The sequence below is a fragment of the Excalfactoria chinensis genome, chromosome 3, assembly GCF_039878825.1.
Source record: "Excalfactoria chinensis isolate bCotChi1 chromosome 3, bCotChi1.hap2, whole genome shotgun sequence".
In the NCBI taxonomy this organism is placed as follows: domain Eukaryota; kingdom Metazoa; phylum Chordata; class Aves; order Galliformes; family Phasianidae; genus Excalfactoria; species Excalfactoria chinensis.
In genome coordinates this window covers 63,307,882-63,321,253 of record NC_092827.1, presented here as the reverse complement: position 1 = coordinate 63,321,253, position 13,372 = coordinate 63,307,882, and the positions used below count along the sequence as shown (strand labels likewise).

Genomic DNA, 13,372 nt, shown 5'->3' with positions numbered 1-13,372 from the left:
AGAAGGCGTTCAGTATTTCCGCCTTCTCAGCATCCCCCGTTACCAGAACACCCCCCTCACTTAGTATGGGGCCCACATTCTCCCTAGCCTTCCTTTTGCTGTTAATGTACTTAAAAAACCCTTTTTTATTATCCTTTATCTCCTTAGCTAGATTCAGCTCCAGGTGGGCTTTAGCCTTCCTGGTCGCATCTCGGCAGTCCCTGACTACATTCTTATATTGTTCCCAAGTGGCCAGACCCTTTTTCCACATATCGTGTACTTTCTTCTTTCTGCGGAGCTTGCACATGAGTTCCTTACTCATCCACGCAGGTCTCCTGGCACCTTTTCCTGACTTCTTAGTTACAGGGACGCACCGATCCTGAACCTGGAAGAGGAGCCGTTTGAATGCTAGCCAGCTCTCACAGGCCCCCTTGCCTTCTAGCACCCTGGCCCACGGGATGGCCCCAAGTAAGTCCCGGAGGAGATCAAAGTTGGCTCTCCTGAAGTCCAGGGTAGCAATCCTACTTTTTGTTTTGCTTCCTCCGCTCAGGATCTCGAACTCCACCATCTCATGGTCGCTACAACCCAAGTTACCCCCGACTTTTACTTCCTTAACGAGTCCTTCCTTGTTGGTGAGAATAAGGTCCAGCAGCACCCCGCCCCGCGTCGGTACCTCGACCATCTGCATTAGAAAGTTATCTTCAATACACTGCAAGAATTGTCTGGACCGCGACAGTTTGTTTACTTACAAGATAACTTTCTTTTGACAATTAGAGATGTCACTTCAACAAGCTCAGCTGGCTGTCAAAGGCATGCCAAGACTTACCTTCCATGCTATTCTGTTCCCTTTTGTATCATGATCAATAGCAATAGGGAAGTCTCCACGTTCATAAAACTTGCGAAACGCTGTAGGCTTTGTTGGTCTCTCTTTAAATGCTCCTGCAAGTGGGGGCCCCCTTACCTTAAAACAGAAACAAACAAAATCTTCCATAATTCCATAAATAATAATGCTAATGATTATTAAAATAATAATTTAATAAAATATATCCATAAATAATAACAATAACCATAACTCCAAAAAGCTTCTTATGGCTTAACACAGAAACAAAAATCCTCACTGATCTCCCAGATTAGTTTGCAATCTTCTCTACAAGTTTCACTGCCCTCTCCTTTTTGTTTACCAATTTCAGTCTCCCCGATAAAAAACTTTGTATTTCCTTGTGGCCACCTCAGTTTCCACAGCATTTTTAAGACTAAAACATCAGAAATACATTTACATAATAAATAGAAGTTCTTGTAAAATCAAGTATTTGTCCTTGAGAAATATTCTTCCAATTGTTTCTTTATAGAGGTCATCTGACTTGGTTTCCATCTAATACAGCTGTCATGTCTTTCTTTGACCTACTTCACTAGATCCTTTCCTGAGTTCCTCTGGATATGGCTTTCATATGACATCCAGCCACTCAGTAATGGACCTTCAGTATCTAAAGGGGAGCTACAGTAAAGAGAGACAGACTATTTATCAGGGTCTGTGGTGACAGCACAAGTGAAAATGGTTTCAAGGTCATTGGGGAGATTTAGGTTAGATACAAGGAAAAAATCTACAGTTGAGGGAGGTGAGACACTGGAACAAGTTACCTAGTGTTGTGGTAGATGCCTTGTCCCTGCAGACTTTCAGGGTAAGACTGGATAAGGCCCTAGTCAACCTGCTCTAGCTGTGGATGTCCTGGTTCATTGCAGAGGAGCTGGACTAGATGGCTTTCAGAGATCCTTTTCAACTCTAAGGATTCTAGGATTCTATGATTACTAGTTGGAACCTAGAAAAAGTGGAAAAGTCTACTGCTGAATCACTCCATTCTGTCTTTGTTGCCTTGGAAGAAAAAATCTGATTCAGCTCCACTTGGTTCCTTAGCTATGTTTGGTCAATATATCAAATAGACTGAGTGCCTGAATGACAGTCCAATTCTAAAACGTCCACAAAGGAACTTCTTTCTCAGCCAAACTTAGTAGCAACAGTAACTGAAAACCAGCACAAAGATAACAGAATTTCAAGTACTTATACAAAATCTATTGTTTAAACTAATTAACAAAGCTAATCTCAAATGCTAGAAGAGACTAAGCGAGCTAAACTCATCTCAAATGCCCTTGACGATTACTCCCTGAGAAATTCTTGTCCGTTTTTTCTTTTTTTTTTTTCACTACTTTATAGCAATGTCTGAGATAAGGACTGCCTACAATTCTCTCCATATCTCTTTCTTCAAAAATACCACTGTGAGTTGCTGCCTTTTATAACATAAAAGGCCTCATTTTCAAAAAATGGCAAGAGTTTCAAGGATCGTAAATCATACCCTGTATTTTGTATTGTTCTAATGGTGTCATTATATATTTCTATGTCTTTAATGACCTTGATGCTAGTTTCTAGCAGTGCATTTAGTGTTTCAGTGAACAGAATACAAGCATGTAGCATTCTTTGCTTCACTTACACTATTCTGTAACTTAACTGTGGCAACCAAATCAAAATTTGACCTTGCTTTTTTTTTCCTTCAGCGTATTTTGCCATTTTTTACTACTCCTGAGACTGACACAGTGTGATCAACCAGTGATATGCATATACTGTACTTTAGTGAAAATTGCTTAAACTAGGGCTTCTAAACTGTTATATACTGCTGCACAGTGGTATCACAGATAGACCATGCCTAGTGAAAATAGATTTGATACGCATAGTTGTAATACTGCTTAGTAAATACATCTGCAGCAGTAGAGCACAGCACTCTGAGAAAAGCACTTCAAACACACGTGAATAAATCTACACTTGTTGTTCTGTAGAGGTACAATTTGTTCTGTGCCATCATAATAGGTTCTTTCACTTTTTTTTTTTTTTTTTTTTTTTTTTTTTTTATGGTCCTTCCATGTATTTTTCAATATTGGTGTGATCTTCACACATTATTTAAAGCGTGTTTCCATAACATATTAGGAGTCACAGTTCTAATTAAATTTTACCTTATATTATTGATTAAGAATACATTGTCTTGCTTACATGAGCTACAATCTTAATTATTTTTGGCTGACTATTACCATTAGAGGTAGCAAACACAATCCCAGACTACATCTTATCTGAAAGCAAAAATTATTATACGTAACTAATGTTAGTATTTTTGGTATGAACTTTATCTACTGAACTATTGCAAATTTTCTGGTAGACAAGTTTGTGTTAACTCAACTTCTTCCTATTCTTCATGCAAGAACAAAGAAACAAGAAGAATAAAAAGACCTTGGTCATCAAATGCATTCCTCTATTATTCCTCTAATATTTCTGACCTATGAAATGTATTTTAAAACTTGACAAGAAATTTATGCTGCTGAAATGCTATTATATGTCATCCTCATTCAATAGTTAGAAATCACACTTCAAATAGTATGCCTATTCTGATCTGCCAACTCAGAAAACCAACCAACCAGCCAACCAACCAGTCAAACAAAAAAGATATGGTTCATTTAAAAGAGTTTCAAAGAAGCACAATGACTGAAGTTACAGGATGGCTTTTACACAAAAATAATGTCAGGAAAATAATTATTAAGGAGAAATAAAAGCAAATCATTGCTTCACAGAGAGAATGAATGGGGACTGATTTTCCATTGTTTCCCTCACTAAGAGTACAGAGCATGAAAACAACCCATTAAGTGAAAAATCTGGAACAAAGAAAAGTGATTATGTATTCATGCAGCACGTCATGGATTTATGGAACTCCTTGAACAAATTCAGTTGTGTGACTTCTTGAAGTTTCTGTGTATTCAAGGTGTAACTGGAAAAGCTGATAAAAGATAAATATATTTAAGCTTACCAAATCCACAGTATCAAAGATGAGAAACACAGTTGGTAGTATGCTTTCACACAACAGAAAAACAGTCTTTCTGGTAGACCTCCTGGTATTATATTTTGTTTCTCACAGTCACAATAGACTGGCAACTCAAAGTTATCCTTTGATTGACTACATCAACTGTTTTTCACTACAGATGAGCACTATGTTAATAACAATTTATTACCATTAGTTTTAAGTGCATTCCCTGTACTTTGTATTATTATATTTAATTTCACTTCTGCAATACCAGTTCTGAAATGTTTTTACTTCTATCTTTGTGATACTCTAATCTTAATCTATTTTACTAACTACTCCAAACATAGAATCAACTGTAGATTGATAAGATAGATATAGATTGATAGATATAATCCTGTTTTTATTTTTTCCTATTTTTTCCGATTATATTTCTATTTTTATTCTTTTTTAAGATCACTTCTGAAAATTCTGAATTAGACTTGCTTGAGGAAAAATAAATGCATACAATTTATGTTTTTTTTACAATTCCTGATTTATCTGCATTTATTTTATATATTTATTTTCCTATACAGAATTTGGAGATGAGGCTTCCTTTTCTTCTCTGTTTACAAACATGCACAGTACAGGAATTCTGATCATGGATTTGGATCAGTAACTATAAGAAGTATAACTTGAGTTGTACTTCTAGAGCAATGAAGGCAAACTAAACCTTATACTGCACTGGTAGTGGTACCAGTAGCAGATCAAGGAGTTCCACTCCCTTTGAGAATTGCTTGCACAGCTAGAATGCTGTCTCAAGTTTTGGTCCTCTCAATACATGACAGAAATGAGTGTATCTTCCAAATGACCATAAACACAATTAGAGGTCTAGAGGTTTTGACAGAAGGTTCAAGAAACTGAGTGTGTTCAGCCCAGCAAAGAGAAGGCTTAGGATAGACTTAATCACAGCCTCTCAGTTCCTAAAAGGCAGTTAGTAAAATGGTGGTACTCTCTTGCACAAAAAAAGACGCAACAGGAGCAAGTTGCTTCAAAGGTAATTGTGAGAAGAAATCATTGGAATAGATTGCCCAGACGTGGTGGAATATCTCTGAAAATATAAAGAATTAGTTTGACAGGGAGGCTCAGCACTCATCAGAAGGTTGGACAAGATTCTTTTCAGAAGACCTTCCCAAATGTGGATTTATTTTTTATCTTCCAAGTAAAATATACAAAAATATATTGTGTCTTTGCTTTTCATAATTAGTTTAATCTTCCATTACTGACTTAAAAAAAAAAAAAACAACACAACAAAACAAGCAAAAAAACCAAACATTCTGAAAGTATTCAGTTTATTGGAAAAAGCAGAAACAAATGCTACCTTCATCAATCCTATAAAAAATTTCATTGCATTGTAGTTAGAAAGACTAAGACCAAAGTTCCAGTTAATTAAAGGCTAATATTCATGATGGCAAATTATATGAAGCAATAAACAGCTGCTGAGGTTCATTAAATGCCAAAGAGAAGTTAAACAATTTGATAATTGCAAAACTAATTTATTGTAGTGCTATTGAACTATACAACAAGATAAAAACTACAAGCCATTAAACAAAAAAGGAAAAATATTGTATTTTTTTCATTGGCTCATGGACATTTTAAACCATTTTATCAGGATGCATTCTCAGACATAGTGATTGCACACTAGGAAAATGCTAACAAAAATTATTTGAAGTCAAATTTAAATAGTTAGATAATAACTATCTAAGATTCAAGTTGCCTAAATTTCTTAGTGAGTATCAAATGATGTATGCTCAGAAGCCTAAATATGTACCTGCATAGGATGACTGGTGATTTCCTTGAAAATTTGTGCTGTAGTTTCATGGGCAGTAGAAGCCAAACAAAATTGTCACTGAACTGAGATATCATGCCCTGAATCAAACACTTCCTCGGATTCTATCACAGGCTACTGCTTCCATTAAAAAACACAAAATTTTGCTTAGGTATTCAGAGGACCACATCAGAAACAAAGATGTTTTTACTTTTTTGTTTGTTTGTTTGTTTTCTTCTATTAGGTTGTTTTATTAAGCATTAGTGGTTTACTGGGAAGTTATGTGAAAAATGTGGATAGCACAAGGGAAGGAGCAGCATCAGGCATGATAAGAAGAAATGAGTGACTGCTTCTTCAAGAGAATGGTGCCGAATTTATATTGAGCACCAAAAGTTAATTGGGCACAGCTTCCCATCTGCCTATGCAGACATAGGTTGTAGTACTCCAAGCAGTAGTCGAGAATTGTTCAAGAGCTGTGTGAAAAATAAAAAGATGTACTTCCTAAAAGTTGAATAGATTGAGATCTTGCTGATTTTATATAAGCATATATTAAAAAAATATGACTGCTACTCTCATAATCAAATTTAATCATCTTCGATTAATTTAGATGACGATGGGAAGAATGAAAAAAAATCCAGCTCTTAGTCAGTTGACTTCCCTATGGGAAGATTGGAATTGAAACTGATCTTCTTGTGCTTTTTATTCCCACAAAATTAGTTTATAATACTTATTTTTGAAGCTACAGGGATCAGAATTCATACAACAACTCAACTTTCTTGACTAAAACATATTTGCAGTCTTTCCTGAAAATATAGTACTACATTATCAACTGGGAAACTGATAGTTTTTTAAAAATAAAATAATAAATATTTTTTCTTTTTATCCAAACTGAAAAATGCATTTGTATTAAATTGTACTGTATGGAATGGAGTCTACTGCTACATTCTGATGCGCTAGGGCAGAGATAAATGAAATTTCATTCACAAAATGTTTGTGTACCACTCACTGTCAGGGTCTTAGTGTCATTCTTCTCTTGCACTGCTGTTAAACTAAAATCCTACTTGGCTAATGCAGCATAGTTCCACTAGCAACTCACTCACTTCCCCACAAGAAGTGTCACCATTCTTTCCCTTGTTTACTGGAACCAGAAGCTGCTGACAAATCACAGAATCATTGAAGTTGGAACAAACATCTGGTGATCATCTAGTACAATTTCCCTGCTAAAGCAGGTTCCCTAGCATAGAGAACAAAGGAAACAATCCAGAAGGGTTTTGAATATCTGTAGAGGTAACTCCATAGCACCCCAGGATACCATCAGCCTTCTTGGCCAGAAGGACACACTGCTGGCTCACAGTCAACCTGTTGCCCCCTTCAGTGCTTAAGCCCTTCTCTGCAGAGTGCCTCTCCAGCAGATCATCCCCTAATCTGTACTGATGAAGGCAGTTATTCCACCCCAAGTACAGGACTCTACACTTGTCTTTACTGAACCTCATAAAGTCCTTCTCTGCTCAGCTCTCCAGCCTGTCCAGGTCTTGTTGAATAGCAGCACAGCCTTCTGGTATGTCAGTCCCTCTTCTCAGCTTTGTATCATTAGAAGACTGGCTGAGGATGCATTCTACCATTTCATCCAGTGCACCAAAGATGCTGAACAAGACCACACCCAGCAGCAAACCCTGGGGAACACTGCTAGATACAGGCATACAACTAGACTGCACCACTGACCACAACCCTCTGAGCTCTGCCAGTCAGTGAGCTCTCATTCCAACTCACTGTCCAGTCATCTGTCCCACACTTCCTACAAGGACTCTGTTGAAGACTGAGTCAAATCTTCAAATAAACTTCAAATGCAGTGCATGACACATTAAGCCAAATAAATTGTCCCAGGTAATGAAAAAATACTCAGGAAGAATAAAGATCAAATAATATACTTAGCATGATACAGTGCTTTGTTGACATGCAAAGCATTACTAGAATCCCCAGTGGGAAAGTCCTCATCCATGTAACGTGATAAAGCTTTTAACTTGCCCAACAAGGCAGCTGCACAACACTGTTTAATAACAACTCACATTCAGGGAGAAAAACTAGCTACAAAAGTCAGGAGCTGCAGTTACCTTTTTTGGAGTTAAAAAGTACTTCAGGGGCTTGATACTTGTACCACAACAAAACCCATCATTTTAACCAGCACACAGTTACCTACCAACACAGCAGAAAAACTGTTATTGTAGTTGCTTCTGTGTGTGTGTGACATATCTACATCTCTCTCTAATAAATATAATGCTAATTACTCTCTAATAAATATAATGCTAATTATTATTACTAGCATTAGTAATTTTGAAACTTAAAATTAGGAAACAAAATCTTGGCCAAAGTTAACAACTAAAATCTGTGCTGGGCATCCCCAAGAAAGCCTACTCTGGCTGACAATAAGCAGCAAAGCCTGTTCAGCTATGTCCTCATTTATTGATCCCTACTTGATAAGATACCATAGGTGGATAATACATGCTACAATCCTGTTTTGATTTTACAGACAAACCCAAAATTGGATAAGAAACTTCAAATGATAGTAGTGGCATAGAAAGACATCCCAATAGATACAGTGAGTTCCATATAAATTCCTTTTATTTACTATCAATATCAAAAGCACTCAATATCAAAAGAGCACAGTCTATCAATGTGTAGCAGACAAAAGCTTTATATACGCAAAAAGAAACTTGGGAGAGATTTCTTTACATGTGCCACTCTTGATGTGCTTTAAATGGTGCCACATCTAATGCTTGAAATCTTGCTTCTGGGGCTAGTGCACAAATCTGGACAACAGATCAAAGCACATCTCATAGCTTCAAAAGTCAAAATGTGAGAAATCAATCTTAAGACCCCCAAATGAAACTTTTGATAGAGGTCAGCAAACATTACAAACACTTCTAAAGCACCAGAACTTGAAAGAAAAATCAGATGTGATTTTGTACAAAGATATTGTATCTCATTATTGCCTTGAGACACTACTGAAAGGAAGTCAAAAGCTGCATACAGAATTACTCTATTTCATCACCTCAGAAATGTTATTTTTGATTGGGAAAAAGATAAGCTGTTTAGATAAACCAGAATTGCTCTACTTTACAAATATCTGTACATCACTCTGTCCTCAGAAGGTCCTCCACCTCTTCTCCACCTCCATTCTGTGGTGAGTAGAGTATTTTATGTCATTTCAATTTCTCTCCTTATGTTTGCCAAGCAATCTCCCTTAATATAAAGGAAGAAGACAGACAAATGACAATTACTAACGTATTTTTTCTCTCCTGTCAGTCTGCAAATGGATACAGTTTTTGTTGTTGCTGTTGATTTGTTTTCTTTGTCTCACAAAGCTTTCCACTTAAACTGGGAACTGTACATTTTTCTTGATTGTGAAGATTCTTCCATTCACATTCTAATGTTTAGAAAAATATGTTGACCCAATTAATTTGTGTTTCAGGTGGTATCACAAGTGTGCTTTACAACATTATTGTTTAAAATGTGTTACAAATATTCCCACTTCATTCAGAGCAAGAGCTACTAAACAACGCATACTGAAATTAATATTCAAAATTAGCAAATTTTCATCTTCAGATTAACTGTTAGCAGATACTAAAGTATGTCAGGCCTACTAGAGCTATTTTTAGAGGAGGAAAATCACTGGATTTCATAACTTTTGTTGTTGTTGTTGTTTGTTTTTTATTTTTTTTATTTTTAAAGAGAAGTTCTAGATGCCCTTTCTCTGGAGGTGTTCAAAGCCAGGTTGGATGGAGCCCTGGGCAGCCTGATCTGGCAGGTGGCAACCCCACCCACAGCAGGGGTTGGAACTAAATGATCTTTAAAATCCCTTCTAACTCAAGCCATTCAAAGATTCTATGGTCTTTGACAACTAAATGCTCTGTACTAGTTGTTACATCCCAGTGCCTGGAATGGTAAAAATTTCAAAAATTAAACTATTTTGCTAGCTCTTTTCCTCTATAGAAGAGTCAATCAGTATAGTCAGCTGCTTAATGTGAACATCATGACATAATTATTTTGTAAGGACCACAGGCCCAGATACAAAAAAGTATGGAAGTGAAAATGATGAATTCTATTTTAAATGCAAAGTGTTTTAATGCTACAATTTGACCTCTGTAACCTCTAAATTCCATATGAATATAACTTTTAGTTAATAACTTTCAGCCATTTCTTTCAGCAGCAGCATCAATCAAAGCAGCTTACACTTAAACTTGTATAAACAATTCTCTGCATCATATTTATCTCCATATTAGGTCAGTCTTTCCTATGCAATTTTGTGCAGAATTTTGCAAAGAAGCAAGAAACCATTCTACCTTGGAGGTACTTTCAGCCTAGATGAGGACATTTTTAGCAAATCCAAAGTGATTCAAGAGCTGAGGCAAGACAGAAACAAATGCCACCAATCTCTACATTTAATACTAGACCGAGCTGCCCAGGGACCCAGCCAACCTGGCCTTGAACACCTCCAGGGACGGGGCATCCACAGCCTTTCTGGGCATAACATGCTAAGATATGCATTCTTTTACAAGAAAAGCAAATCAATGGCTTTCTTTGATCCTAAATTCAAGTCAGCCCTTCACTAGAAGGTGCTTGTTAAAAAAAGGAATAGTTATTTAATTCCAATTGTATGCAGTTGAAAAGGTCTTAATAATTCTTCTTACCTGCACTGCAGGTATGTAAAATATGTAAAAATAATCCCCCTAGTAGAGATTAAATTTTGCTTGGTGAAAGAGAGACAATTCTGTCTCATATTAGGATGCACACCATAAGAAGATATCACAGAATATGTCTTCACAGATACTGACAGTGACTTAGTTGAAGTTTAGGCATGTTTTATAGGCTGTAATGCTACTAGTTTCATATATTTTTCTTGAAATGCTTTTCAGATTTGCAAATGCAGGATTAATAAACAACTTTTTATATGGTCATCTACATTCTCCAAATGTTTAGTTTCCATCTGCATAATGACCTCAACTTACTGCTCATTTGCATCTTTTTCTTGGAAAAATAAACTTTCACATATAAGAAAGTCATCATAAAATTTGATCATGTTGTTTTTAATAAGTTCATTACAGCTAGAAGACATATTATACATTACTGATATTGACCAAATTTGCATGGAAATGCATTAATTTTGGTGAGAACATAGAATATTTAAACAAAAAACTTGGGTCTTTCAAATTTCTTGCTTCCAGCTACTACTTTTCTACTAATTGAATACAGATGATTCTGATGCTGAAGCTCATATGCAGTACTTTTAATCCATGAAATGTTGCTACAGTGTGCAAAATCAATCTGCACTGTATTAGGGGCAGGTCTCTGAGAACAGGATCATACAGGGGTCTCTAACCTACTAATTCAGCAATTGTATGTTGATTTCTATTAATCTTGAGTGACATGTTCAAAATCATGTCCTGTGCTTTCTTTTCATTCATATATTTGTGCTGTGACTTAAGAAAGTTTTAATTTTAAGCCCATTTAATCACTCTTTGCCTTAGAATTCTTATTTATTTATTTATTTATTTATTTACTTTTAAGTGCTTAAGGTTAATGAACCACAAGTTCTACTTTTCATCTTTTAGAAAACAATTCAGGTAGGAGTTTATAACAGCTCTTTGACATCATGATGTCATAGGCATGTGATGAAGTAGAGATAGATTAACTTTTCTTAATATCAAAGGCCTTTCTCTTTTTCTAAAAGTCTTGATACAGTTTTTGATCCAATGCTTCTGTGATATTACAAAACAAAAAACATTATAACTCTCTGTTCTCACTTACTAGATTAGTTTTAGACTTGTGAGTACTGACTTCAAGCACTGTTTGTTTCAGTTCTTTTTTTTTTTTTTACTATTTTGAAAAGAGGACTGAGAGGCAGATTCTCTTTAATGTAGTCATCATTCACTTAGATATGCTGTCCAACTGCTTCAGTTGCAATTTCCTTGGTTTCTTTCTGTATAAGATAACAAGGACTTAAAGTGCCACTTCATCAGTTTGCTCACCTTGCTGTCCTACATACTTATGTGATTATAGATTCAGACCTTTTTTTTTTTATTATTATTACTGCATATATCTTTGACTCCAATCACACCTGAAATAACACTTAAGACTGACATAATTTTTTTCCCTCCCCACAGAAATATTGGAGGTTCCCCTTCTACCCCCACTCCATCCAAGAATACATCTCTGTAACTAATCAAAACACAAGTCCTTCTGCATATTTTTGGAACTCAGTTACTTCCTTTCACTGCAACAATCCCCACAACAGAATTAGAGGTTTTTCCTTTTTCTTCTAGAACATGTGACCTACTTTCTATTTCCTTTTCTTGAGTGTTTCTTCTTCTTCCACTCCTTATCTCAGGAACTAACCTGCTATGGGAACAGAATTTCAACCTTCCTCAATTTTGAACTTAGTAGTAAACATTTAGTGTAAAAAATGAAAACTAAAGGAAAGCAAAAAGTATCTTCAATAACATGAAAAATAGCTCATACAAATATCAATATTTTCAATATTCGTTACAATACACTGTTTCTAGAAAAAGCTGTTTGAGTTAATTAAATAAAGATTAAGTTATACCCCAAAGACATCTGTTCCAATACTATAAATCTGTGGAAATCTTAAGCTTTCAAATCACATATCACCATCTTGAATGCCAGGATACATCCATAAAATAGTATTTCTTGAAGAATGTAAACCTGAAATTTATTAATGAACTAAAAAAAACAAACATAAACAAACGCAAGCTGGACCTATAGTGTATATAGGGAAAAAGCATTAAAAATAAAGCATTAAAAATTAAGGATAATTAGCTCAAAACTGTATAGGAAAATCAAAATGAATGGTTATCTGTGCTTTATGTTGGCCAAAATTAATTGATTCTAAACAAAACAAACTATCCACATATACAAAACAAGGTCCCAGTTAATGGTATTTCCAAGATTAAAAGACATGTATCAGCCAAAGCAAATAAATAATAAAAAAAGATAAAATAATGACATATTACAGAAAAATGAGATCTCATACTTAAGACTGCAGTCAGTAAAAGAAACTGAAAAGATGATACTCTGTACCTTGAAAAGGAATGGGATCAACTGGAAAGATTCCATTTTGTTACATTTGCTTACATTGTAAAGAAAACATGATTACTCTAAAGCTCATGCACTAAATGAAAAACAACACTGCTACAGCATTTAACATAGAATCAGAGAATCATAGATTTACTCAGCTTGGAAAAGACCTCAAAGATCATCAGGTCCAACCACAGCCTAACCATAGTACCTTAACTCTTAACAACCCTCTGCTAAATCATATCACTGAGCACCACATCCAAATGGCTCTTAACATTGAGGGGAAAATGTAGCTACAGATCTAAATTGTATCTTTCTGTTATTCACGTATAGTTCCTTTTCATTTCCACATTCAGAACACCTACAGTTCAACAAAAGTCATAACATGTGAAATAGTGAAAATTTACCACTTTCCAAAAAAAAATCTACTGACTCAAGATTATGCGTAAAATAACAGTTGTAAAGTTACCTAGATTGGTAGTAAATTCCTTTTTATCCCTAAACATAATAGTTAAACACAAACTGAAAACAACTACTCTCAAATGAATTTGATAGATATCAATTGCACCACCCTGGAAACAAAAGATAGTTGGGTAATTCAGAAGTAAAGAAGGCCCGAATGAAAGGTGATCAGTAGCAATTATTTAGGTATCAGACCTAC

At 35.5% G+C, this 13,372-nt stretch overlaps 1 protein-coding gene across 5 annotated transcripts in view; it reads right to left on the bottom strand.

Annotated features, from left to right (window-relative positions):
* Positions 1 to 13,372, bottom strand: part of PACRG (parkin coregulated) — a 175,470-nt gene that overhangs the window by 140,094 nt on the left and 22,004 nt on the right. For all 5 annotated transcript variants that reach the window (XM_072332501.1, XM_072332502.1, XM_072332503.1 and 2 more), the window contains exon 3: positions 806 to 940. In XM_072332501.1, the coding sequence (XP_072188602.1) occupies positions 806 to 940 (135 nt within the window). The remainder of the gene's footprint in view (positions 1 to 805; positions 941 to 13,372) is intronic.